Genomic DNA, 25,971 nt, shown 5'->3' on the forward strand with positions numbered 1-25,971 from the left:
GAATGGAAACATAATGTGACCTTGCAACCCATAAAATCATTTTAAGAAGAACAACAACGGTAACACTGCGAATTCCTTCTACAGTACTGTATGTTATTTGTTATTTGAAAATAAGTACTAATGTCCCCATGCAATGCTGCCACTTGATTAATCAGAAGATCACCAAGGTTTTTGCAATTAACCTTGAGGGGAAATTAATGAATTCATTTTCTGAATTGATGAGATCTGATTGATCTGAAGGAAATTTCAAGGTGAACATGACTGGATGAAACATGAAATACAGTCCTAATATGGACAAGTATATATAAATTGTACTACCTGTATGCTGTTGCATTGCACTTGTGCAAATTTTAAGTCATTAAGCATTTGGCCTAATCTACGGAAATGATCAGTCACATTTGCTCGTTTCGATACATAATGAATATTGTTTGTGTGCATATTGTGTTAACCATCTGTTGTCAGTGCTGCGAAGGACTACAGCGAACATGTTTGGTATGACTCAGAGCCCCAGCTGCCAGGTGATGATGCAACTTGGAAAACGTGTAAAATTGCAAAATTCACATTCTGGTGTTGTTGCTGTTGCTGTTTGATGTCTTGCAGAGATTATAGTGTAGGTGTTGCATACGATTAGGAGTAATGGCTTGTAATGGCTGAAGAGGAACTACCCATTGCATGAAGTGTAAATGAATGCAGATGTCAAAAACATCAGATGCATCATTCATCCTCTGACTGATGTGTGAGCAGCATGAACAACCACTGCTGCTGTCGGCGAATCCCATAAGAAATATTTCCTCTATATGTGACCAGCATCCATCGCACAGACGACCAGCTTTATGTTTATTAATCAGATTTCCTGACCTTTGCAGTGCATGAATAACATCTTAATTGGATCCAGGGATTAGTTGAGAAAACACGCCCGAGGCCTCCTGAGTGACAGCAGCACGTTGGCTCACTGAGCTTGAATGAGGTGCTCAGAATTTTTTTTTTTCTTTCTGAAAATTTACAGTATTTAATACACACATTTTCTGACACTACACTGAGTGTGTGTGTGTGAGCAACGTAAACACTGTCCAATTACAGTACCTGTATGAAAAAAGTAAAAATGCACTTATAATGAATGAAGCCTGAAAGAAAAAGAAATGTGGACGATGAATGAATGTAATAATTGTAAGAATATTTTAAGATAGAGAAAAGAGTTTGTAGAGTAAGGTTTGGAGATCAGTCTGCTGCACTTTTTTATTCCTATTTTGTAAACTCTGTATTCCTGCCCTCTGGTGATTACACTGCGTAATTACAACTACATGCCATTATAATCAAGCTGGCAAGTCCAACATATAGATATATAAACTTAAAACAAGTTAAAAAGAAATAAGAAAAAAAGAAAAAAGTAGCTTTTGGACCCATGAATGCAAAAAGTTGCATACAACTGGTTGTGCAGATAAAGTGAAACAGGTCCACCCTCATCCTTATCATCCACACACACAGTAGCATACTGTAGTCTACGTCTGGTGAATCCTTTCAAACTAAAACTTTTAAAACTTGGCTTTTATCCAAAAATAAGCACAGTTTTGCTGTTTACTAATAATAAAAGTTGTTTTACGGTTCTTTTCTTTAGATCTACTTTAATATTAAGCTTTCCTCGTACATCCAGGATTACGCCAGCTGGTGCTGTAATACGGCAGGAACAACTTTCCACTTTACGGTACTTCACCACTTCCTTTCGCTCCGGCGCTGTCGGGGATTCGCACCGTTTGAAGACCGGTTGGATTAAAAGGCTCCAAGGAGTGTTGTATCATTTACGGTAAGATTGCAGTAAAGGATGTACAGACGTGTGAAAATGTACTGTTTCCAGATGTGTATTAACCTGTATAGATAAGAGAGCTGTGCAAGCGTCTGTAGTCTGTCACCCTGTTAGCTTAGCCTTGCTAGCGCGGCCACCTGGCCGGATGACTACCATTAGCCTTCGTTAGCAACTATTAGCTCAACTAGTCAGACCTGCAAGAAAACAGTAATGACGAAGAAAACGGAGTTCTACTTGTTCGAAATAAGGTCCCCAGTGGACCCAACTACGCCAGATTTCCAGCACAGTTGTGACTCTTTGCATATTAGTAATTTCTGTCATCGTAGGATTAGCTAGTTCAGTGAATCTCACGTTAGCTAATGCTAACGTTAGCCAGCGGTACCAGATGTCCACCGGCAAAATGACAATACTGTGTTAACGACCTCTGCAAAACCGTAATTTGAATGTCTTAATGTGGATTAATGTTAATTGATTATGATTAATAATTCGCTGATCAAGTTTAACACGTCTATGTGCAGAAGTATTTGAAATAGAATTGTAATGCTTTTTTCCTTTGTGAACATTTGGCCCATATGTGTACAGCAAAGTGAAATCCGGCATCTGTCAAATCTACAAATTTCTTCCCATGTCAATAACAGTCCTGTTTTAATAGAAACTGATTAATATTTCTAATAAAGATTGAACATTTCTGTGTAGATTTACCAGTTTATTGTTGGATGTTGAGGGGTCAATGATGATTAGCCCACTGCGCAAGCTGACCAGTGCCTATTTAATTTAGTGCATGGCTGGAGAATCCAGAGCTGCTCATTTCCTGAGACCCTGTATATCAGTGAGACATTGGTTTATTTGGATTTGGACAACATGCTTTTATTTTTCTGCTTGGTCACTGAAATCTTGTATTTTTAATTGTAAACACAGGTCATGGCGAAGTTCCACGCCCCTGTGATCCAGGACAATCCATCTGGATGGGGTCCATGTGCGGTGCCAGAGAAGTTTAAAGACATGCCCTACCAGCCTTTCAGCAAAGGAGATCGTCTGGGAAAGGTTTGTTTTCTCTCCCAGCTCACTTCTCCAGCTGAGCTAGCACAGTTTTCTTCACAGTGTCTGTTCTGTCTGTTAGGTTGCTGACTGGACTGGAGCAACTTATCAAGACAAGAGATATACAAGTAAGTGAGACAGCTGTTTTAAATGGCCCCATATTTAGACCAAATTTAATATAAGCTTATGTAATTTATTTATAAGGGCAGTGGATATAAATTAATTAATGAGCCCCTGTCAATGTGCTGCCATACAGAACCTGTCTAATTCAACTACAGTCCTTTAATTATGTAGATGTATCGAATTGTATTATTTCAAGAGTCAGCATCATTTGTTTATATCCCATAGTTTTAACAACACTTGCAAATGAAATAATGTTAGTTTATAGCATGAGTCATTGCATTTTAACTAGGGGAGTTATCAGCTGATCAGCTCACATTAGTACTGTTACTTGCCTTTATCTGCACTGATATCTTCATTGTGACCACATACAAATAGCGCATATGCACACTAGAGGGACAGAGACAAAGCCTAGAGCCCAAAGAAAAGTAACTAACAAAACACTGGGTTTTTAACAACTTCTATATATACACATACATACACACACTTATTTGTCACCTAGTTTGGTGTAATACAAAAACAGTAATTACTGCATTGTTTTAAGTTGATTTCTTATGCAGTTTTGTATTTATTTCATGTTCAGATAAGTATTCCTCTCAGTTCGGGGGCGGCAGTCAGTATGCCTACTTTCATGAAGAAGATGAGACAAGCTTCCAGCTGGTGGACACTGCCAAGACACAGAAGACAGCCTACCAGAGGAACCGCATGAGGTTTGCTCAGGTACAACAAGGTGGCAGAAACACTGAATGTCACTCTTAGCCATCAAATAGGGTGTTTGTAGGCTTTGAAATCAAACCGAAGTTCAATTATTTGGTAAATCCTGCAGACACTTTGTCATTTTGATACCATGTTACATATTTTAACTACTATATTTCTGTAACATGTTAATTTTTGTTTCGACAGAGGAACCTGCGCAGGGACAAGGACCGCAGGAACCTGACCCAGTTCAACATGCAGACGCTCCCAAAGAGTGCTAAGCAGAAGGAGAGGTGAGATTCTGTCAAAGCTCAGTCTCAAGGAAATGTTATGCTTTAACTCATTTTCTGAGAAGTGTTTGTTCTTCTGAACTTCGCACGTTAGGGGGAAAGATCCCAGCATGTGTTTACATTGAAACATTTTTGGTTGACAACTGGTCATGTTGTAAATACTTAACCTAAATGTGTTGCCTTTTCAGGGATCGCATGCGCCTGCAGAAGAAGTTTCAAAAGCAGTTTGGTGTCCGTCAGAAGTGGGACCAGAAATCCCAGGTATTGGTCGGTTAATTGAATATAACCGTGTATAAACAAGCACAAATCCCAGGATATTATATTATCTATGTCAAATTCATATAATGTGCGAGATAATAGTGTTTGTGTTTAACTTTATTGTTGCAAACATGGGTTCATAAACATTTCTTCTCTCTCACTATGTCCATGTTCATCAAGGCTCAGCTGAAGCCTAGAGATTCCTCTGTAGAGGTGAGGAGCGACTGGGAGGTGAAGGAGGAGATGGACTTCCCCAGACTAATGAAGATGAGATACATGGAGGTGGCTGACCCTGTGGACATGTAAGTGAAACTGCTCTTTGTCCTTTATCAGTCTGCAAGCTTGTTTCAGGGGGTTATAGAGAAGAGGACAAACTCTTGTTTGCTGTTCCCTCCAGTGAGTGCTGTGGTGCTTTGGAGTACTACGACAAGGCCTTTGATCGAATCACCACACGCAATGAAAAGCAACTGAAAAGCATCAAGAGGATCTTCCACACTGTCACTACTACAGATGACCCTGTTATCCGCAAGGTTCAGAGATTTTTTTTTACATATTAAGCTGCTCAATAAACACAAGATGACCTTTGCAGTCACAGAATGTTCTAAATCCACAATAATTCCTTCCAGCTGGCCAAGACTCAGGGTAATGTGTTTGCCACTGATGCCATCTTGGCCACCCTGATGTGCTGCACACGCTCAGTCAACTCCTGGGACATCATTGTGCAGAGAGTGGGAAACAAGCTGTTCTTCGACAAGAGAGACAACTCCGATTTCGGTGAGGTTTTGTATTTACAGTCCATTACACTATTGTTAGTATCACCACAAATTCTCAATGAAAAGTCTGTCAAACAGTAGCTAGGCCCAGGATCACAAAAGCATAACATAAAGGCAACATTTTGACACAGTGAAAGTTTGCTTTTCTATTGTAACAAAGGGAACTATAAATTATGACCTGCCTCTGATATAAGCCAGGCCTGTGTTGTGGTCTTGTTCTTTCCGACACTGAGATCACACACTGGCCACTACTGGTGAATTTGCAGTATTTATGTAGTTTATTATTTATGCTCTTTTACTTTTATGTCTTATTTTCACTTTAACATCTGTAATTGTTCTCTCAGATTTGCTCACTGTGAGCGAGACAGCTAATGAGCCACCACAGGATGAGGGCAACTCCTTCAACTCTCCCCGTAACCTGGCGATGGAGGCCACATACATCAATCACAACTTCAGCCAGCAGTGTTTGCGCATGGTAAGTTCACCTAAATTTAAAACTTTACTTTTTTTTAATTGTTCTTGTAATTATTTCTATCTGAAAATGAAATGTTTCCTGCCCTTGGCAAGAGCCCCAGCAACCAGTGGAAGAGTTACTTCTTCTGGCCAAGATAGACTTGTTTCTGTACAGATTAAACAAGTTAGAAATGTGTTTAATAATTGAGCTTTGAAGATTGTTGGTAACCCATCTACCAACATTCTTCAAAGCTCAATTATTTATCTTTTATAATTTGTTATCTTTGGATAGTCATATCTTAATATACAAACTAACCAGTGCCTCCAGTTGTGTGTTGGTGTACCAAATCTGACCAAGTGTCCTAAACCTGCCTGAGTGAGTTGCCTAATGACAGTGTGTCGTTCTTTTCTTTTCTTTTCTTTCAGGGTGGAGAGAGGTACAAGTTTCCTAACTCCAACCCATTTGTGGAGGAGGATATGGACAAGAGTGAGGTGGCATCTGTAGCCTACAGGTAGACTCTACTTTTATGTGATGGTTTTTTAATCAGTACTTCCCAGCTGTTCCAGCCCTAGACCAACTGAACACCCCTTTATGAATCAGTCACTTAAGGAGACAATGATTTGATTGTGTCTTAAACTTTAATAACGTGAGTGCTAGGACAGCATGGTAAAGAAAACACTACAACTTCTAATAACTAAAAAACTAGTAATCTATCGTGAGACAAAAGCAAATGGTTTTAGAACAGATGTCCTTCCTGAACACGTGGTTAAACCCATTTGGTATAAAGAAGGATAGCGAATGTATCATGGTACACAAGTTCCTTGTCAGCATGTCGTTGAATCAGCAGCAGTGGCTCCTGGCACTCTCACATTTCCTTCAGATAATGTCAATTAGTTTATTTCTATTTGTTTATACTGAACAAGCTTAAATAATTTCAGACTAACTGCAATGTAAAGGTCTTTCAAGCCAGAATTATTGGAGTAAGAGGGTCATTAGGACATCAGGCAACATTATATAACGAAAGCTGCAGTGGTGAAGCTGATGAAGAGAAGACCTGCCAGGCTGGGGTCACAGAATTATAGCTTAGTCTCCTAATCATTGATCATTAATTGATTTTGGTCTTCAGAGTAGTGAAATAATGAAAAATAGTATTCAGAGTCCCTAGAGCCCAAACCTTTCAAATAACAATTTTAGAAACATGCTTCAAAATAAAGTTCTCTGGAAGTTCAGTCAGGTTGATGTGTTGTCTTTGTGTTTAAGGTATCGCCACTGGAAGCTTGGGGATGACATTGATCTGATTGTCCGCTGTGAGCATGATGGAGTGATGACTGGTGCCAATGGAGAAGTTTCCTTCGTAAACATAAAGACGCTCAACGAGTGGGACTCCAGGGTGGGTTTCTTTTTTTTTTCTTTTTTTTTCTCCTAAGCATGGTTTTCTAGTTAACAAAAAGTTTAGTGTAAATCAAAAGTATGTTATGTGTCCTGTACTGCAAGGATTCATCACGTCAGAAGTCTTAGTTGAAGTTAGATGAGAGTTCTTGACAAGAACACACACAGTAGCAGTAAATGATAAAGAAGCATCATTTTAAAAGGCATAACTCAAGCAATACGTGCATTTATGAACTCTTTACACTTTAAATTGCCAATTGAGTGGTTACTATTATGTTATTAAACTTTTTCTTCTCTGTGTTGTCATCAGTATTGTAATGGTGTAGACTGGCGTCAGAAGCTGGACTCTCAGAGAGGAGCCGTCCTGGCCACCGAGCTGAAGAATAACAGCTATAAACTGGCTCGCTGGACCTGCTGCGCCATGCTGGCTGGATCAGAGTATCTCAAACTGGGGTAAGGAACAGACACCAGTTATTTATAAAATTCTGTATATGACAGTTTATTTGAGTGAACGAGTCAAAACCTGTATTACAACAGCCCTGCAGTAAATCCAACATTCATGACCTCCACTGTTCAGACTTTAAAACACTTATTTTTGAGGCTGTAAATTCCGGGTTTTACAGTGTGAGCTAAAAGAAAGGTTAGTTATCTGTAACCATTTATCCTGATTTTAAAATGACCGGGGTGTTTTGAATTTCTAGCAGTTTCTCCTCTTCCAGTCAGATAGTGAATCCACATCAGCAGTAGGAGAGGAGACAGTGATGAATGAGTAGTAATAATCATTATGTCCTTTATTCCTAAAAACTTCACCAAGTGGTGAATGTTTTTTTCTTTGTTGTTTTTTCATAAATAAAATAACTATTATAAAACATTGTTATTTGAATATTTTATGTAGATTTTACATTGATTTCAAGAGAGCTATTATTGAGCCTATGTTGGGTCTTGCTGGGAACTAATTTATACTTGATGTTCAGTTTATTAGTAACAATACTAGGTCCAAAATAACAGATGATTAAAATGTGAATATGTGTGTATATATAGAGAGAGAAAACTAGTTTGTTGAATGGGGAATAGCGTACGCTGGCTCATGACCTCTTGTGTTCTTCAGGTACGTGTCACGGTACCATGTAAAGGACTCTGCTCGCCATGTCATCCTGGGCACCCAGCAGTTCAAACCCAATGAGTTCGCCAGCCAGATCAACCTGAGCATGGAGAACGCCTGGGGAATCCTCCGCTGCGTCATCGATATTTGCCGCAAGCTGGACGAGGGCAAGTACCTCATCCTCAAGGACCCCAACAAGGTGAGTCGCCAGCTTCTCATTCTTGCTGCAGTGCTTAAAGAAGAACTAAAGGTGATTGATGGAGCTGATATTCTGCTGTTTATTTCAACAGCAAGTGATTCGGGTGTACAGCCTGCCTGATGGGACCTTCAGCTCCGACGAAGAAGAGGAGGAGGAGGAAGATGAGGAGGACGAGGAGGAAGAAGGTGAGTCAGGTGCTTTAATCTAATGTAAATGCAAAGCATGATGTTTATCAGAAGCCTGGGAAGTAGTTCATGGAGTCTGAGTCAAACAGCAGCTTTTTTTTTATTTTGGTTAACTTAGAGAAGCTGTTTCTTCATATTAAACCTGTTTTTACTCAACTCTTTTCTATCGTCTCTCCTTCTCCTCCTTTAGATGAAGAGAACTAAAGTGTGGAGTTGGCTCCAGTGACCAAACCAGCCTTCACCATACATACAGAAACACAATTTAATTCTCTTAGACTTTCAATAAAGAAATCACATTGGCCAAGAGACTTCACTTTGTTCATTTTTTTCCTGTTCACAAGTCACACAATGGGGTCAGAAAACATTTTGATCAGTTTTTTGATGCATGCACAGTAGATCAAATTCGACAATTCGAGTTTTGAGAGCTCCGTTTATTCCCAGATGAACTTCAGAGAGAGATCACCCAGTTTCTCCTGCAGCACTTTATCAACTCTTTCACTCTGAGCCACTGTAAAGATATTCTTCCAGTCTCCAATCTGACCTGTAATAACAACATAAAAGCTACAGCTGATATCTGTTCAAAGGTACAGCAGTTTTTCTATTACTGTTTTATTTTTACGTTACTTATATTACATTACCTTTGCGCATGAAATTTCCACTGAACTTGTCTTGTGGTATAAACTCATAGTTTGCTTTTGAGTCTTTCTTCATGGTCTTGAATGTTGATTTTTCAACCACTTGTTCAATGGCCTTTTCACTGAGGTTTTTCCCTAAGAATCTGCAGATCTTAGTCACAGCCGTCTTCAGGTCCTAAAAGAGAAACAGAAAAGAACTTGACAAAGAATTGACTGGAGTATTTTAAACCCAACAACTCAAGAAAAACCTCATCTTACCAAAATCATGTCCTCATAGGTCAGGAAGAGGATGTCGTACTGGTCTTTCTTTGAATGCCATTCCCGGATGTGGTCAAACCAGGATGATGCAAAAACTGTAGAATTATAAAAGAATTTAATTAAATCAATAATATGCAAATACAATCTGCAGAAAAACTATACAAAAAGTAGATAAGTTTTTATTTTAGTGCCACCATGTTACATTTTTGACTATTCTCAAATTCTTTTTTTCTTTATTCACATATTAAATAGCCAGAAACAGATTAAGTGAAACCATCTATAAAGTTTAGGTGCCAAGTTGTCTCTTGATGAAAATGCTAACGACTTATTCACATCTGAAACATGGCAACTAGATCACAGCTCCAACAGCTGGTGTTAGGCATCAATTTAATGTTGCAATCATGCTGAGTTGAAAAACAAAAAGGTGTCTTTTGAAAATGTGCTCTACTTCCAAAGCTGTAATCAGGAATATTCACTCAGACTTTTTATGTCTGTACCATTTTAGACACTATTAAATAAGTGAACTTGACTGAACAGTTACCTCAAAATTGTGTATCTTACAGTGTCAAATACACAATCCAGACTTTCCAAATTTGCCATCACTTTCTCCTAAACAGATGAATATCAAATCCTATCTGGTTGTAATTATGTCCTGTAGACTCTGAAGCGAGGTGTCTCACCGTTTCCCTCCAGATACTGCTCCAAAAACCACTCGAAGCTCTTGGGAGTCTCCATATCTGTCATGGCACCGCTGAAGTGGTAATAGGAGACAATGTTGTCCTTTGGGTTACGCATCACGTAGATGATCTGGCGGAAAAAAAAAATGTAACATGCTAATTTAGAGCTTATTTGACTTATTGTCATGTCTGGGTTTGGGCTTCCAATAAAAACAGACCTTTGGTTTCTTGTCCTTCACTCCTGGAGGCAGGAGAGCTGGCGTGAGGTGAGAGGCAAAGAACCGCGGAGAGCGTCGCAAAGAGTAGTCTTCATTATCTTCGTCCTTGTACTCTATCCACGGCATCTTTTTAGCGTTGTTTGGATATTCATTCAGATGCCCATCTGAGTCACAGATGGAGATGATGATCTGCTGAGCCCATATAGTGCCTGTGAGGAGGGACAGTTGCAACTATTACTTGGTCTGTTCCTAGCCACAACAGAAACCTGTTACTGATACTGAAGAGTTGTTTCACTCACCTGATTTTGGATAAGTCACCAGGAATATGTCGCTGTCTCGTATTTCAAAGCTCTGCAGTGATTCGATGTACTCTGCATCTGTTAAAGTAATGATAAAGTTGTAGTTCCTGTACCTGCAGAGGTAGCTGGTGATCTGCTCCATGTCAGTCCTGAATCACACTTAAAAAATATTTGCTTCTGCAGAAGAAAACCACACAACTTGTAGGTGCAGTAGCTGGACTCTGGACTTTGGTTTGTGCACAACATGCGTACATTATTGGCTTCTTCTTCTATAAGTACCTGAAACACTGACTGCTGTGTGCACACTGCCACCACCAGTTAAGCTTTAAGTATAAAACCCTTTTATTGTTAAAGATTTTATATAACATGATGAGAAACCCAGTTAAAAGTTCACACAAATAAGGGAAATGTAGTATCTTCGGAAATTTAAGTATTCAACCCAGAGCTGGTCGATACCAGTTCTCTTTGTCTTCCCCCACTCCATCCTCGTCTGAGACGGTATGAAAGAATTCATTTAAAAAAAAAAGTTTAATATTGCGATAAATATAGTTACTATCACAAAAACTGAATTAAATACAATTTATAAATGTAAAGAGATATTATCCCAACTGGTTTGGTGTTTTTACCTTATATTTGTTTTCTTTTCTGAACACACAAGTAGCAAGATCTGTTGCCACATGTAATATACTGTGCATACATCACCACCCTATTTTTCCAGTATGCCAGGCTTCAGTCACCAGATATTTACCTGTTTCAAAGATTCTTTACTTACAGTGTACATTCTGCAGCATATTTGGACTATGGCCGCCTTTCATTGCACAGTGCTGGGTTGTGTAATGACAATAAAACTGAACCTTGAACCCATTAAAGGGCATGAAAGTCACAAACAAACCTGCCATGTTCAGCTTATACACTACAGTGTAGAGATATTTTTACACATGAAGCCCCTAATCTTAATGGAGTCTATATTAATTTGGACATATTTATGTAACAGAGACTTTAATCAGTAATAAACTTATTCTTGTTTCATGAGCATAAACCATTTTTACTTTTATTCAGGTTGGACAGAGGTACAAGTTTTCTTAACCCCATCCATTTGTGGAAGAGGGGGCATGAAAGAGTTTAAGGGGGGCAACATTGTAGGGGGTCACGTTGACCTGGGTGATACACAGGGGCAGGAGAACAATGTTTTTAGACCATTGTTCATAAGATTCAGTCTTAGGCAGTGTGGCCATAGCAAAAACAAGCTTGGGTGGATCGAACAGGTGAATCCTTCTCCTAGACCTCAAATAGAGAAGGCTGTTAATCACAGACGATCTGAAAGGGCGTTAACCCTGTTGATTGATTGATTGATTGATTGATTGATTGACCAAGAGCATGCAAGAATCATGACATTTAAATAACAAATTCCAAAGACCAATGAAGAAAAAAAAACATAGTCTTCATGCTAGGTCAGTTTCACAGTGTGCTAGGACAGCACACTGATGTTATGTAGTCATGTAGAGTATGTTTATTCCCAGATGAACTTCAGAGACAGATCACCCAGTTTCTCCTGCAGCACTTTATCAACTCTTTCACTCTGAGCCACTGTAAAGATGTTCTTCCAGTCACCAATCTGACCTGTAATAACAACATAAAAGCTACAGCTGATATCTGTTAAAGGTACAGCAGTTTTTCTATTACTATTTCATTTTTAAGTTACTTATATTACATTACCTTTGCGCATGAAGTTTCCACTGAATTTGTCTTTTGGTAGAAACTCGTAGTTTGCTTTTGAGTCATTCTTCATGGTCTTGAATGTTGATTTTTCAACCACTTGTTCAATATCCTCTTCACTGAGGTTTTTCCCTAAGAAACTGCAGATCTTAGTCACAGCCGTCTTCAGGTCCTAAAAGAGAAACAGAAAAGAACTTGACAAAGAATTGACTGGAGCATTTTAAACCCAACAACTCAAGAAAAACCTAATCTTACCAAAATCATGTCCTCATAGGTCAGGAAGAGGATGTTGTACTGGTCTTTCTTTGAATGCCATTCCCTGATGTGGTCAAACCAGGATGATGCCAAAACTGTAGAATTATAAAAGATATCCCTTAATAAATAATTGTGTTTATATTTGGATTTATATCAACAAGCTAAAGGCTATGGTTCTGGATTTAATAGATGGATTGGTGCAGATTTTTGTATAGAAACATATGACTGCAATAAGTGCCAGAAATGACGCTGACTTTTGTTTTGTCAATTCAAGTTAATGATAAATGTTTGACAATTGGCTCAGTCCTTGGGTAAAACATTTAGTTAAATACTGAAAGACTGGAAGTTTGACATCCCTTTCTGCCTCAGGCACTATTAGTGGTACCAATAAAGTAGCATTTGAGACAGTAGAGAAAAGATTTCCAGAAGAATGATAAATTAAGGCATATTCTGTGGTCTAATATATTCATTCAGATGCAAAGCTGCAAGACACAGCATGAATACAACAAAAGACAGGTTGGGTATACATTATACTTCATGATAATACAATACTAGTATACAGTTTATTTACAATTAAATAAGATGTTAAAATGTGGACTTTACAACGTGTAGACATCCAAACTGTAGAATCTGAAAACAAACTTAATCTAGACATAGTTATTTTATAACGGTATAGTTACAAGTCAGTCATAAAAGCTGTTACCACACCTTTTGTCCTGTGACTAGCATTATTTAGCAGTAATCCTATTTTATGTGTTTACTATGTGTTGTTGTTGTTGTTGTTTTGTTTGTTTTTTGTCAAATTTCAGTGTGGACACTGTAGTAACTGGCTATCTCTTAAATAAATGTAGTGGAATAAAAGTACAACTACAACATTTTCCTCTGAAATATAATATAGTGGAAGTATTACATTACACAAATATAAGTTCCAGGTAAAAATTGAAAAAGTTAGTATGTTTCCTGAGTAAATCCACAACTGTGTCAAACAATCCAGATTTAAAATCAAAACCTCTTTTTAAACTTTCAAAAACTTAATCAGATGAATAGCATTTATCAGCACTGGGCTCTTATCATCATCATCATTCAGACTGTGGATCTCACCATTGCCCTTCAAATACTCCTCCAAAAACCAGTCAAAGCTCTTGGGAGTCTCCATGTCTGTTAAGTCACCACTAAAGTGGTAATAGGAGACGATGTTGTCCTTAGGATTACGCATCACGTAGATGATCTAACACAAAACAACAACAATCAGAGTTTAACCTCATACAATACATAGAAGAGAACAGAGCAAAAGGCTCACAGTTCACGGTGCAGAAGTTGGACTTCAGCTCCCGACGTAACCTTGTACAATACATACCCCCCTCCATTACCAATTTCTATGTAGGTATAAACAATAAATAGAAATAAACAGTATTTTTTACAACATATTATATATATATATATATATATATATATATATATATATATATATATATATATATATATATATATATATATATATATATATATATATATATATATTGCCTCTTGTCCTTCAGTTCTGTATCAATATACATTATCTAGATTACCTACATTATCTAAATAATATACATATTCCCCAGTGTAATGTTGGTAAGATATAAAAAAGTTAAAAACTAATAAACGTAGTATAAATTCTTTGTCTTTCTTTTACTTTTGCTGGCATAATTGGACTTTCATTGTGTACAAACCTTTGTCTTCTTGTCCTTCAGTCCTAGAGGCATGAGAGTTGGGATGAGATGAGAAGCAAAGAGCCGTGGAGATGGTCGCAAGGAATAGTCTTTTTGGCCCTCTGTGTACTCCAGCCATGGCATCTGATCGTAGTTGTTTGAATATTCATTCAGACCTCCACCTAACTCACAGATGGAGATGATGATCTGCTGAGTCCATATAGTGCCTGTGAGGAGGAAAAATCTATTAGTGACTCTGTTCACAACCAGAACAGTAAAGTATCAAAATACAAATAGTGTCATAGTAGTTTCACTGACCTGACTTTGGATAAGTGACAAGAAATATGTCACTGTCTCGTATTTCAAAGCTCTGCAGTGAATCAATGTACTCTGAAGTAACTTTTTCAATGAGAAAGTTGTAGTTTTTGTACTTGCAGAGATAGTCAGTGATCTTCTCCATGTCAGCTCTGAATCACAGTCAAAAATGAGATAAGAGAATGGAGCAAAAGGCTCACAGTTCTCATGTGCAGAAGTTGGACTCTGAACGTTTTTTATGCATGTTAGGAACAGTTGACTTCTTCATGTAAAGACCTATATTAAAAATCCTGACATCCTGACAGCTGGGTGCTTACTGTCACCAACCGTAAGCTTTAAAGAAAATACTGGTTATTTTTTAACTATATCTTTGGAGACTGATATCAGACTGCAAGGCTGCCTGGACAGCACTGTGAGGAATGAATTCATTGAATCATCCAGGGATATTGATGAACTAACAGATGTGGTCAGCTCATGGATCTCATCCTCTGAGGAAACCAAAATTCCTGAAAAGGTGATTAAGGTCTATCCTAACAGTAAACAATGGGTGAGCAAATAGCTGAAAGTGCTGCAAGCACTGGTTATAAAATAATTTAATAAATTAATTGAAGGGGTTATTTTAAGCCACACAGGTCCCCTTTTGGTGGGGGGTCAGCAGCATTATGCCAGTAATCCATGTAATAGCACATGTGGGGTGGTAGGGCTGCAACCAATGACGTCTTTTATAGTTAATAGTTAAACTGCTAGTGATTTTTGTCTGTACAACATTATACATCAGTGAAATGTCATGACCTCCCAGAGCTCCAAAGTAAAGACTTTAAACAGTTGTGCACACAACAATGTTTCAAAATAAAGACTGGATTCCAACAGAGACGTTTTCGGTTTGCCGTAGACCTCAGGTTCTAGTAGGTAAATTACCATGTTGCCACAGTGTAATTTGTGTTCCTGTTGATGTTTGGATTTTGCATGTTGGAGTGTGGATAAAGGTATTTCATGTTGGATTTGGATCAAATAGATCTACATAGATTTTCATCACTTGAGGATTGGTTTATGTTTATACTATCTGTGGAGTTCAGCCCTCACAAACACACCTTAGGAAAATCCCTACATGTCCTCATGCTGTTTTTATTTCTTACATATAAGTAGGTATCTTAACTGAATTTTAACATAACACATTTCAAAACCTAAATATCAAATTCTTCTGTTCTGTTTACACAAGGAGTCATGACCTGAGAAGTTAGAGATTCAAAAAGAACTTGAGTTCCTGACAAAGTAGCATTAAAAACCTAAACTCTCACAGTAAATTAGTTTGTAAATGAACTATCAATAACAAATCTACAAACCCAGGTTTATCCAGATTATGAATGAGTTACCACAATAAAACAAGTGAAGCTAAATTTCAGATTTTATTGGACTGTTAGGTAATTCCACATTAATTTAAGAAAAATACATAACATCATTAATGAATCCTTAATAGACCTTTTACAATCTACAGTGCCAGACTGAGAGCATAATGTCACTGTCCCACCTAAGACAGTGATCATCACCATCAATCCAACATGATAGTACCCATATTATGCTAAATCCACTTTTTGGTCATTTTGGGGCATTTAGGTGACTCTATGATGCGGGTAGACACACACAGACTATCTTAAAAATCCATCTTTGAGCTACAGACCTGAACTCATTCTGACTGTTTGTGACCTAAACCTGAGTCCCATTCAAAGTTTCAAGCTGTGAGTGTTACCAGCACCAAGTGTTTTGCCCTGTTTGTTTGCCAGGTTAGTTTGTTGAATGGAACCACACTAGCTGCGTAGTGGAGAGGGTAGGTGATGGACTGTTTGCGCGCATTTTCAGACTTGCTGCTCTTTATAATCTACACAGCTTTTCAGCATGACAATGTACAGGCACATTTTGGTGCCTTCACGGAGCTGTTTTTTAAGCCTTAAAAGGGGAGTTATACGGGCACTTTAAACTTTGACAATGTCAAGCAACGAGTCCTTCTCTGTAAATTGATCATTCCATGTAGGCAATATTAGCTAGAAGCTATGTATGGAAGCATGCAGCATGTTTCTAAAATCTTTGATCGTATTCATCTCCAACTTCCAACATTATTTCTTCATCGATTGTCTTGGGTCATGTTATGTAGTCATGTAGAGTATGTTTATTCCCAGATGAACTTCAGAGACAGATCACCCAGTTTCTCCTGCAGCACTTTATCAACTCTTTCACTCTGAGCCACTGTAAAGATGTTCTTCCAGTCTCCAATCTGACCTGTAAAAACACAAAAGCTACAGCTGATATCTGTTAAAGGTACAGCTTTATTACAAGTTTTTTTTAAGTTACTTATATTACATTACCTTTGCGCATGAAGTTTCCACTGAACTTGTCTTGTGGTATAAACTCATAGTTTGCTTTTGAGTCTTTCTTCATGGTCTTGAATGTTGATTTTTCAACCACTTGTTCAATAGCCTCTTCACTGAGGTTTTTCCCTAAGAATCTGCAGATCTTAGTCACAGCCGTCTTCAGGTCCTAAAAGAGAAACAGAAAAGAACTTGACAAAGAATTGACTGGAGTATTTTCAAACCCAGCAACTCAAGAAAAACCTCATCTTACCAAAATCATGTCTTCATAGGTCAGGAAGAGGATGTCGTACTGGTCTTTCTTTGAATGCCATTCCCGGATGTGGTCAAACCAGGATGATGCCAAAACTGTAGAATTTTAAAAGATATCCCTTAATAAATAATTGTGTTATATTTGGATTTATATCAACAAGCTAAAGGCTATGGTTCTGGATTTAATAGATGGATTGGTACAGATTTTTGTACAGAAACATATGACTGGCTAAAGAGCCAGAAATGACGCTGACATTTGTTTTGTCAATTCAAGTTAATGATAAATGTTTGACAATTGGCTCAGTCCTTGGGTAAAACATTTAGTTAAATACTGAAAGACTGGAAGTTTGACATCTCTTTCTGCCTCAGGCACTATTAGTGGTACCAATAAAGAAGCATTTGAGACAGTAGAGAAAAGATTTCCAGAAGAATGCTAAATTAAGGCATATTCTGTGGTCTAATATATTCATTCAGATGCAAAGCTGCAAGACACAGCATGAATACAACAAAAGACAGGTTGGGTATACATTATACTTCATGATAATACAATACTAGTATACAGTTTATTTACAATTAAATAAGATGTTAAAATGTAGACTTTGCAACGTGTAGACATCCAAACTGTAGAATCTGAAAACAAACTTAATCTAGACATAGTTATTTTATAACGGTATAGTTACAAGTCAGTCATAAAAGCTGTTACCACACCTTTTGTCCTGTGACTAGGATTATTTAGCAGTAATCCTATTTTATGTGTTTACTATGTGTTTTTGTTGTTGTTTTGTTTAGTACACTGTAGTAACTGGCTATCTCTTAAGTAAATGTAGTGGAATAAAAGTACAACTACAACATTTTCCTCTGAAATATAATATAGTGGAAGTATTACATGACACAAATATAAGTTCCAGGTAAAAATTGAAAATGTTAGTATGTTTCCTGAGTAAATTCACAACTGTGTCAAACAATCCAGATTTAAAATCAAAACCTCTTTTTAAACTTTCAAAAACTTAATCAAATGAATAGCATTTATCAGCACTGGGCTCTTATCATCATCATCATTCAAACTGTGGGTCTCACCATTGCCCTTCAAATACTCCTCCAAAAACCAGTCAAAGCTCTTGGGAGTCTCCATGTCTGTTAAGTCACCACTAAAGTGGTAATAGGAGACGATGTTGTCCTTAGGATTACGCATCACGTAGATGATCTAACACAAAACAACAACAATCAGAGTTTAACCTCATACAATACATAGAAGAGAATAGAGCAAAAGGCTCACAGTTCACGGTGTTCACCTTGTACAATACATACCCCCCTCCATTACCAATTTCTATGTAGGTATATACAATAAATAGAAATAAACAGTATTTATTACAACCACATAATATCTATCTATCTATCTATCTATCTATATATATAAATATAAATAAATATATATATATATACACACTATATATACACTATATATATATCTATCTATCTATATCTATATCTATCTATCTATATATATATATATATTGCCTCTTGTCCTTCAGTACATATTCCCCAGTGTAATGTTGGTAAGATATTAAAAAGTTAAAAATTTATAAATCTAGTATAAATTCTTTGTCTTTCTTTTACTTTTCCTGGCAGAATTGGACTTTCATTGTGTACAAACCTTTGTCTTCTTGTCCTTCAGTCCTGGAGGCATGAGAGTTGGGATGAGGTGAGAAGCAAAGAGCCGTGGAGATGGTCGCAAGGAATAGTCTTTTTGGCCCTCTGTGTACTCCAGCCATGGCATCTGATCGTAGTTGTTTGAATATTCATTCAGACCTCCACCTAACTCACAGATGGAGATGATGATCTGCTGAGTCCATATAGTGCCTGTGAGGAGGAAAAATCTATTAGTGACTCTGTTCACAACCAGAACAGTAAAGTATCAAAATACAAATATTGTCATAGTAGTTTCACTGACCTGACTTTGGATAAGTGACAAGGAATATGTCACTGTCTCGTATTTCAAAGCTCTGCAGTGAATCAATGTACTCTGAAGTAACTTTTTCAATAGGAAAGTTGTAGCTTTTGTACCTGCAGAGATAGTCAGTGATCTTCTCCATGTCACCTCTGAATCACAGTCAAAAATGAGATAAGAGAATGGAGCAAAAGGCTCACAGTTCTCATGTGCAGAAGTTGGACTCTGAACGTTTTTTATGCATGTTAGGAACAGTTGACTTCTTCATGTAAAGACCTATATTAAAAATCCTGACATCCTGACAGCTGGGTGCTTACTGCCACCAACAGTAAGCTTTAAAGAAAATACTGGTTATTTTTTAACTATATCTTTGGAGACTGATATCAGACTGATATGCCTGTCAGTTTGAAACAATCCAGCACATAACAGCGGGATATATATATATATATACATCAGCTGAAGTCAGTTGAATGGGAAGAACAAAGTCCAGGCGATCAACACCTATGCCCTCCCGGTCATCAGGTATCCCGCTGGTTTAATAAGCTGGCCAAAAGAGGAGATGGAAGCCACTGACATCTAGACAAGGAAGCTACTTACAATGCACGGAGGGTTTCACCCCAAATCCAGCACCCTGACACTGTATGCTAAACGGAAGGAAGGAGGCCGAGGATTAGTGAGCTTCAAAGCCAACTAAGCTCCATGAATACATCTGGAAGATAGCCCCAACTGATGGCGTGCTTAGTAAAAACCTCAGGCAGGAGGCTCCAGAGGAGCAAGGGAAGGAAGAGGAGAAACCCTCATGGAAGGACAAACCCCTGCACGGTATGTACCACCTGCAGATAGGAGAAGTGGCTGATGTCGACAAATCCTACCAGTGGCTGGACAAAGCTGGACTGAAAGACAGCACAGAGGCACTAATCCTAGCAGCCACAGGAGCAGACTCTGAGTACAAGATCGATAGAGGCTGGGATCTACCATACCAGGCAGGACCCCAGGTGCAGGCTGTGCAAAAATGCCCCTGAAACAATCCAGCACATAACAGTAGGATGCTAAATGGTAGCAGGCAGGGTATACATGGAACGCCATAAAAAGTAGCCGGCATAGTGTAAAGGAACATCTGTGCCGAGTACAGGCTGGAAGTCCCAAAGTCAAAATGGGACACGCCTCCAAAGGTGGTCGAGAATGACCAAGCTAAGATCTTGTGGGACTTCCAGACACAGACCGACAAACTGGTGATGGCCAACTAACCCAACATAGTAGTGGTCGCCAAACAGGAGAACAAGGCTGTAGTGATAGATGTAGCAATCCCAAGTGATAGCAACATTGGAAAGAAGGAGCATGAGAAGATCGAGAAGTACCAAGAGCTGAAAGAAGAGCTGGAAAAGATGTGGAAGGTGAAGGCACAAGTGGCACCCGTGGTGATAGGAACACTGGGGGCTGTAACTCCCAAGGTGGGAGAGTGGCTCCGGCAGATCCCAGGAACAACACCTGAGATCTCTGTCCAGAAGAGTGCAGTCCTAGGAACAGCTAAGATACTGCGCAGCACCCTCAAGCTCCCAGACCTCTGGTAGAGGACCCGACCTTGAAGGAATAAGACCGCTCCAAGGAAGGAGCGAGTGGGGAAATTTATATATATATACGTAATGATGCACTCCTAGAAATGAATGAACGTAATTTGACCAATATGTCCAGGCCAGTTATTTTTTAGTAAACTTTTTTATGTATTTTTACGTTTGTCAGTTTCAAGTTATTTCAGTGACCTTTAAGAGTGTTTCTTTCTTTAACGCAAGGTTACCAAAAATTTTGTCCACGTCTGTTTATATACATGATGTCTGGTTGACTGACTGAAAGAAGTCTAAATGGCTTATTTGTTGACAACTGATGATCAAAAAACATGTAGCTCCTGATCTATTTATTTATTTTATTTTTTGGTGACACTATCCCTGTTCTTCTGGTTTCAAAAATACAAACTTCCTACATCCCATAAATTTTCCCTCTGGGATTAATAAATTTTTTTGAATCTTGAATTTTCTGAATATTAATTAGATCTATGTGAAAAACTCTGTTTCAGAAAGAAAGTCTCCATATTAATCCTGTTCTTGTGAGAAATGTTTTTCTATTGTCTTTCTTACTTCACCTCTAGATGAACAAAATTAAAATGTGGAGACAACTCCAGTGATATGACAACATCCTTGACCACATAGAAACCCAAATAAATGAATTTTGACTCTCATTAACAACAATACATTGGCCATTTGCTTCTAGTAATGTTTTCTTTAATACCATATGTATTCATTTTTACTCTGACAGAAATAACTAAATGGGTTAGAATTTATTTTATTAGATTTTTGTGATGCATGTCAACAGTTTACACAGCAGCAGAAATGATAATAAAAATCTTAAGGTCGCTGTGGCTGCTCTGTTTATTCCCAGATGAACTTCAGAGACAGATCACCCAGTTTCTCCTGCAGCACTTTATCAACTCTTTCACTCTGAGCCACTGTAAAGATGTTCTTCCAGTCTCCAATCTGACCTGTAATAAAACAAAAGCAACAGCTGATATCTGTTGAAGTTACAGCGTTTTTTCTATTACTACTTTTACTTATAAGTTATGAGTTACTTATACTACGTTACCTTTACGCATGAAGTTTCCTCTGAACCTCTCTTTCGGCAAAAACTCGTAGTTTGCTTTTGAGTCTTTCTTCATGGTCTTGAATGTTGATTTTTCAACCACTTGTTCAATGGCCTCTTCACTGAGGTTTTTCCCTAAGAATCTGCAGATCTTAGTTACAGCCGTCTTCAGGTCCTAAAAGAGAAACAGAAAAGAACTTGACAAAGAATTGACTGGAGCATTTTTAAATCAACAACCCAAGAAAAACCTCATCTTACCAAAATCATGTCCTCATAGGTCAGGAAGAGGATGTTGTACTGGTCTTTCTTTGAATGCCATTCCCTGATGTGGTCAAACCAAGATGATGCCAAAACTGTAGAATTATAAAAGATATCCCTTAATAAATAATTGTGTTATACTTGGATTTATATCAACAAGCTAAAGGCTATGGTTCTGGATTTAATAGATGGATTGGTGCAGATTTTTGTACAGAAACATATGACTGGCTAAAGAGCCACAATGACGCTGACATTTGTTTTGTCAATTCAAGTTAATGATAAATGTTTGACAATTGGCTCAGTCCTTGGGTAAAACATTTAGTTAAATACTGAAAGACTGCAAGTTTGACATCCCTATCTGCCTCAGGCACTATTAGTGGTACCAATAAAGAAGCATTTGAGACAGTAGAGAAAAGATTTCCAGAAGAATGATAAATTAAGGCATATTCTGTGGTCTAATATATTCATTCAGATGCAAAGCTGCAAGACACAGCATGAATACAACAAAAGACAGGTTGGGTATACATTATACTTCATGATAATACAATACTAGTATACAGTTTATTTACAATTAAATAAGATGTTAAAATGTGGACTTTACAACGTGTAGACATCCAAACTGTATCAGTAATCCAGATTTAAAATCAAAACCTCTTTTTAAACTTTCAAAAACTTAATCAGATGAATAGCATTTATCAGCACTGGGCTCTTATCATCATCATCATTCAGACTGTGGATCTCACCATTGCCCTTCAAATACTCCTCCAAAAACCAGTCAAAGCTCTTGGGAGTCTCCATGTCTGTTAAGTCACCACTAAAGTGGTAATAGGAGACGATGTTGTCCTTAGGATTACGCATCACGTAGATGATCTAGCACAAAACAACAACAATCAGAGTTTAACCTCATACAATACATACAAGAGATGTGAGCAAAAGGCTCACAGTTCACAGGTGCAGAAGTTGGACTTCTGCACCTGAGAAATCTCTTAAGCCACCACTAATGTGGTAATAGGAGATTACCTAAGATTGTAAGATACGACGTAACCTTGTAAAATACATACCCCCCTCCATTACCAATCTCTATGTAGGTATATACAATAAATAGAAACATACAGTATTTATTACAAACATATTTATATATATATATATATATATATATATATTGCCTCTTGTCCTTCAGTACATATTCCTTAGTGTAATATTGGTAAGATATTAAAGATAGTTAAAAACTAATAAACCTAGTATAAATTCTTTGTCTTTCTTTTACTTTTCCTGGCAGAATTGGACTTTCATTGTGTACAAACCTTTGTCTTCTTGTCCTTCAGTCCTGGAGGCATGAGAGTTGGGATGAGATGAGAAGCAAAGAGCCGTGGAGATGGTCGCAAGGAATAGTCTTTTTGGCCCTCTGTGTACTCCAGCCATGGCATGTGATAATAGTTGTTTGGATATTCATTCAGACCTCCACTTAACTCACAGATGGAGATGATGATCTGCTGAGTCCATATAGTGCCTGTGAGGAGGAAAAATCTATTAGTGACTCTGTTCACAACCAGGACAGTAAAGAATCAAAATACAAATATTGTCATAGTAGTTTCACTGACCTGACTTTGGATAAGTGACAAGAAATATGTCACTGTCTCGTATTTCAAAGCTCTGCAGTGAATCAATGTACTCTGCAGTAACTTTTTCAATGAGAAAGTTGTAGTTTTTGTACCTGCAGAGATAGTCAGTGATCTGCTCCATGTCAGCTCTGAATCACAGTCAAAAATGAGATAAGAGAATGGAGCAAAAGGCTCACAGTTCTCATGTGCAGAAGTTGGACTCTGAACGTTTTTTATGCATGTTAGGAACAGTTGACTCCTTCATGTAAAGACCTATGTTAAACATCCTGACATCCTGACAGCTGGGTGCTTACTGCCACCAACAGTAAGCTTTAAAGTAAATACTGTTTGTTTGTTTTTTAACTATGTCTTCTTCAGAGACTGAGATATATATATATATATATATGTATGTAAACACTACCTTTGAGTTGTGGTTCAACAGATGTTTTTAAAAAAAATAAGTAATGAAACTGGACTGGACAAAAATTATGGCATCCCTAGAAATGAATGAACGTAATTTGACCATAGGAACAGATAACGAAAGAGCCCTAGAACAACTTCCAAAAAGATTGGAGGTAAACTCAAAGGTTTGGGTACATCAGTGTCAGATCACACATCCGAGGAGGATATCACTGTTAAAAACAAATCATTAAAAAAAAAATAGAAAATGCAAATTGACAAGCCGCAAAACTTCTGGGAGAATATCCTTTTGACAGATGAGACAAACTTAGATAGATAGATAGATAGATAGATAGATAGATAGATAGATAGATAGATAGATAGATAGATAGATAGATAGATAGATAGATAGATAGATAGATAGATAGATAGATAGATAGATAGATAGATAGATAGATAGATAGATTTTGGTGTTGCAGAAGCCATTATACAGAAAACATTTGAACATTAAGTAACATAATCTACACAACAACAATACACAAAACACAGTACAAGCATAACATACAGTATAGACAGTAATAACAACAAAACACCCTGTAGAACTTGATTGGAAAGTGACTTAGTTACATATTGTTAAACCATCAGCGTGGACACTGAATCATTGTACAGGCTGATGGCTGTTGGCACAAATTACTTCCTGTATTTTTCCTTATCACAGGGGGCTGGAGAAGTGTCTGACTAAAGCTGCTCCGCTCTTTGACAAGTAGGCTGTGGAGAGGATGAGGAGCCCCCAGCACAGAGCCTACTTTCCTGATCAGTTAATTCCGTTTCTTAGTGTCGCTGGCTCTGATGCTGCTGCCCCAGCAGACGACAGAAAAGAATATACAACAGACAACAGACTGGTAAAAGATCTGCAGCATCTTGTTGCACACATTAAAGGACCTGAGCTTCCTCAGGAAGTAGAGTCTACTCTGTCCCTTCCTGTATACAGCCTCTGTGTTGAACTTCCAGTCCAGTCTGTTGCCCGGGTGAACTCCCAGGTATTTGTACCTCTCCACCACCTCCACCTTCTCACCCAGAATGGACACAGTGGGTGAGACTTTTTAGAAAGTCACATTGGCTCTATGTTTGCAGATGCATAAAGGAAGCATACAAAGAAAAGAACACTGTACATACTGTGGAACACAGAGGAGGCATGGTTATGTTCTGGGGCTGCTTTACTGCATCTGGGTGTCTCAAATATGTGCAGGGTGCAAGGAAATCTCAAGACTATCAAGGTATTCTGGGGTAAAATGGGCTGCCCAGTGTCAGAAAGCTTGGTCTTTGTCACAGATCATGGTCCTGCAACAGGGTAATAACCCAAAGTACAACTAACAACACTCAAGAATGGCAAAGAACAAATCATTAGACTATTCTGAAGTGGCCCTCTATGAGTCCTGATCTAAATCATATTGAACATGTGTGGCAAGAGCTGAAACATGCAGTCTGGAGAAGGCAACCTTCAAAACTGAGACAGCTGGAGCAGTTTGCTTGTGAGGAGTAAACCAAAATACCTGTTGACAGGTGCAGAAGTCTCATTGAGAGTTCCACAAATCTCTTGCTTACCAGTGAATGGCTCAAAAGGTTGTGCATTAAAATATTAAGTTAAGGCTGCCATCATTTTTGTCCAGGCCAGTTATTTTTCAGGAAAACCTTTTATGCTTTTTACTTTTGTCAGTTTCAAGTTATTTCAGTGACCTTTAAGAGTGTTTCTTTCTTTAACGCCAGGTTACCAACAATTTTGTCCACGTCTGTTTATATACATGATGTCTGGTTCTTATTAAAACTCTAAGAGGAAGAGACTGAAAGAAGTCTAAATGGCTTATTTGTTGACAACTGATGATCAAAAAACATGTAACTCCTGATCTATTTATTGATTTTATTTTTTGGTGACACTACCCTGTTCTTCTGGTTTCAAAAATACAAACTTCCTACATCCTAAAAAAATTTCCATCTAGGATTAATAAAGTTTTTTAAATCTTGAATCTTCTAAATAATAATTAGATCTATGTGAAAAACTCTGTTTCAGAAAGAAAGTCTCCATATTAATCCTGTTCTTGTGAGAAATTTTTTCTATTGTCTTTCTTACTTCACCTCTAGATGAACAAAATTAA

General features: G+C 37.9%; 5 protein-coding genes across 5 annotated transcripts; 1 reads left to right on the forward strand and 4 right to left on the reverse strand.

Moving 5' to 3' along the window:
- The first annotated feature begins 1,685 nt into the window (after nt 1-1,685).
- On the forward strand, nt 1,686-8,613 carry eif3d (eukaryotic translation initiation factor 3, subunit D). Its single transcript, XM_026356893.1, has 16 exons — nt 1,686-1,801; nt 2,720-2,845; nt 2,922-2,967; nt 3,543-3,679; nt 3,863-3,948; nt 4,134-4,206; nt 4,384-4,505; nt 4,601-4,733; nt 4,830-4,977; nt 5,321-5,451; nt 5,856-5,941; nt 6,691-6,820; nt 7,130-7,272; nt 7,928-8,120; nt 8,212-8,305; nt 8,496-8,613. Exons 2-16 carry the CDS (start codon nt 2,723-2,725, stop codon nt 8,507-8,509), a joined length of 1,659 nt encoding a protein of 552 aa, XP_026212678.1. The 5' UTR covers nt 1,686-1,801; nt 2,720-2,722; the 3' UTR covers nt 8,510-8,613.
- Nucleotides 8,614-8,702: 89 nt separating this feature from the next.
- Nucleotides 8,703-10,538, reverse strand: LOC113159908 (amine sulfotransferase-like). Its single transcript, XM_026356906.1, has 6 exons — nt 10,393-10,538; nt 10,094-10,302; nt 9,879-10,005; nt 9,199-9,293; nt 8,944-9,115; nt 8,703-8,846 (listed from the first exon to the last, which is right to left on the reverse strand). The coding sequence occupies exons 1-6, from the start codon at nt 10,532-10,534 to the stop codon at nt 8,737-8,739; spliced, it is 855 nt and encodes a 284-aa protein (XP_026212691.1). The 5' UTR covers nt 10,535-10,538; the 3' UTR covers nt 8,703-8,736.
- Nucleotides 10,539-11,423: 885 nt separating this feature from the next.
- LOC113159922 (amine sulfotransferase-like) lies at nt 11,424-14,511 on the reverse strand. The gene is made up of 6 exons (XM_026356929.1): nt 14,370-14,511; nt 14,073-14,278; nt 13,465-13,591; nt 12,364-12,458; nt 12,109-12,280; nt 11,424-12,012 (listed from the first exon to the last, which is right to left on the reverse strand). Exons 1-6 carry the CDS (start codon nt 14,509-14,511, stop codon nt 11,903-11,905), a joined length of 852 nt encoding a protein of 283 aa, XP_026212714.1. The 3' UTR covers nt 11,424-11,902.
- Nucleotides 14,512-16,502: 1,991 nt separating this feature from the next.
- Nucleotides 16,503-19,078, reverse strand: LOC113159914 (amine sulfotransferase-like). Its single transcript, XM_026356919.1, has 6 exons — nt 18,933-19,078; nt 18,636-18,841; nt 18,059-18,185; nt 16,983-17,077; nt 16,727-16,898; nt 16,503-16,640 (listed from the first exon to the last, which is right to left on the reverse strand). Exons 1-6 carry the CDS (start codon nt 19,072-19,074, stop codon nt 16,531-16,533), a joined length of 852 nt encoding a protein of 283 aa, XP_026212704.1. The 5' UTR covers nt 19,075-19,078; the 3' UTR covers nt 16,503-16,530.
- Nucleotides 19,079-21,192: 2,114 nt separating this feature from the next.
- Nucleotides 21,193-23,573, reverse strand: LOC113159931 (amine sulfotransferase-like). Its single transcript, XM_026356941.1, has 6 exons — nt 23,420-23,573; nt 23,123-23,328; nt 22,562-22,688; nt 21,819-21,913; nt 21,564-21,735; nt 21,193-21,462 (listed from the first exon to the last, which is right to left on the reverse strand). The coding sequence occupies exons 1-6, from the start codon at nt 23,559-23,561 to the stop codon at nt 21,353-21,355; spliced, it is 852 nt and encodes a 283-aa protein (XP_026212726.1). The 5' UTR covers nt 23,562-23,573; the 3' UTR covers nt 21,193-21,352.
- Between the last annotated feature and the right edge of the window lie 2,398 nt (nt 23,574-25,971).

This window comes from Anabas testudineus, chromosome 8, assembly GCF_900324465.2.
Source record: "Anabas testudineus chromosome 8, fAnaTes1.2, whole genome shotgun sequence".
In the NCBI taxonomy this organism is placed as follows: Eukaryota; Metazoa; Chordata; class Actinopteri; order Anabantiformes; family Anabantidae; genus Anabas; species Anabas testudineus.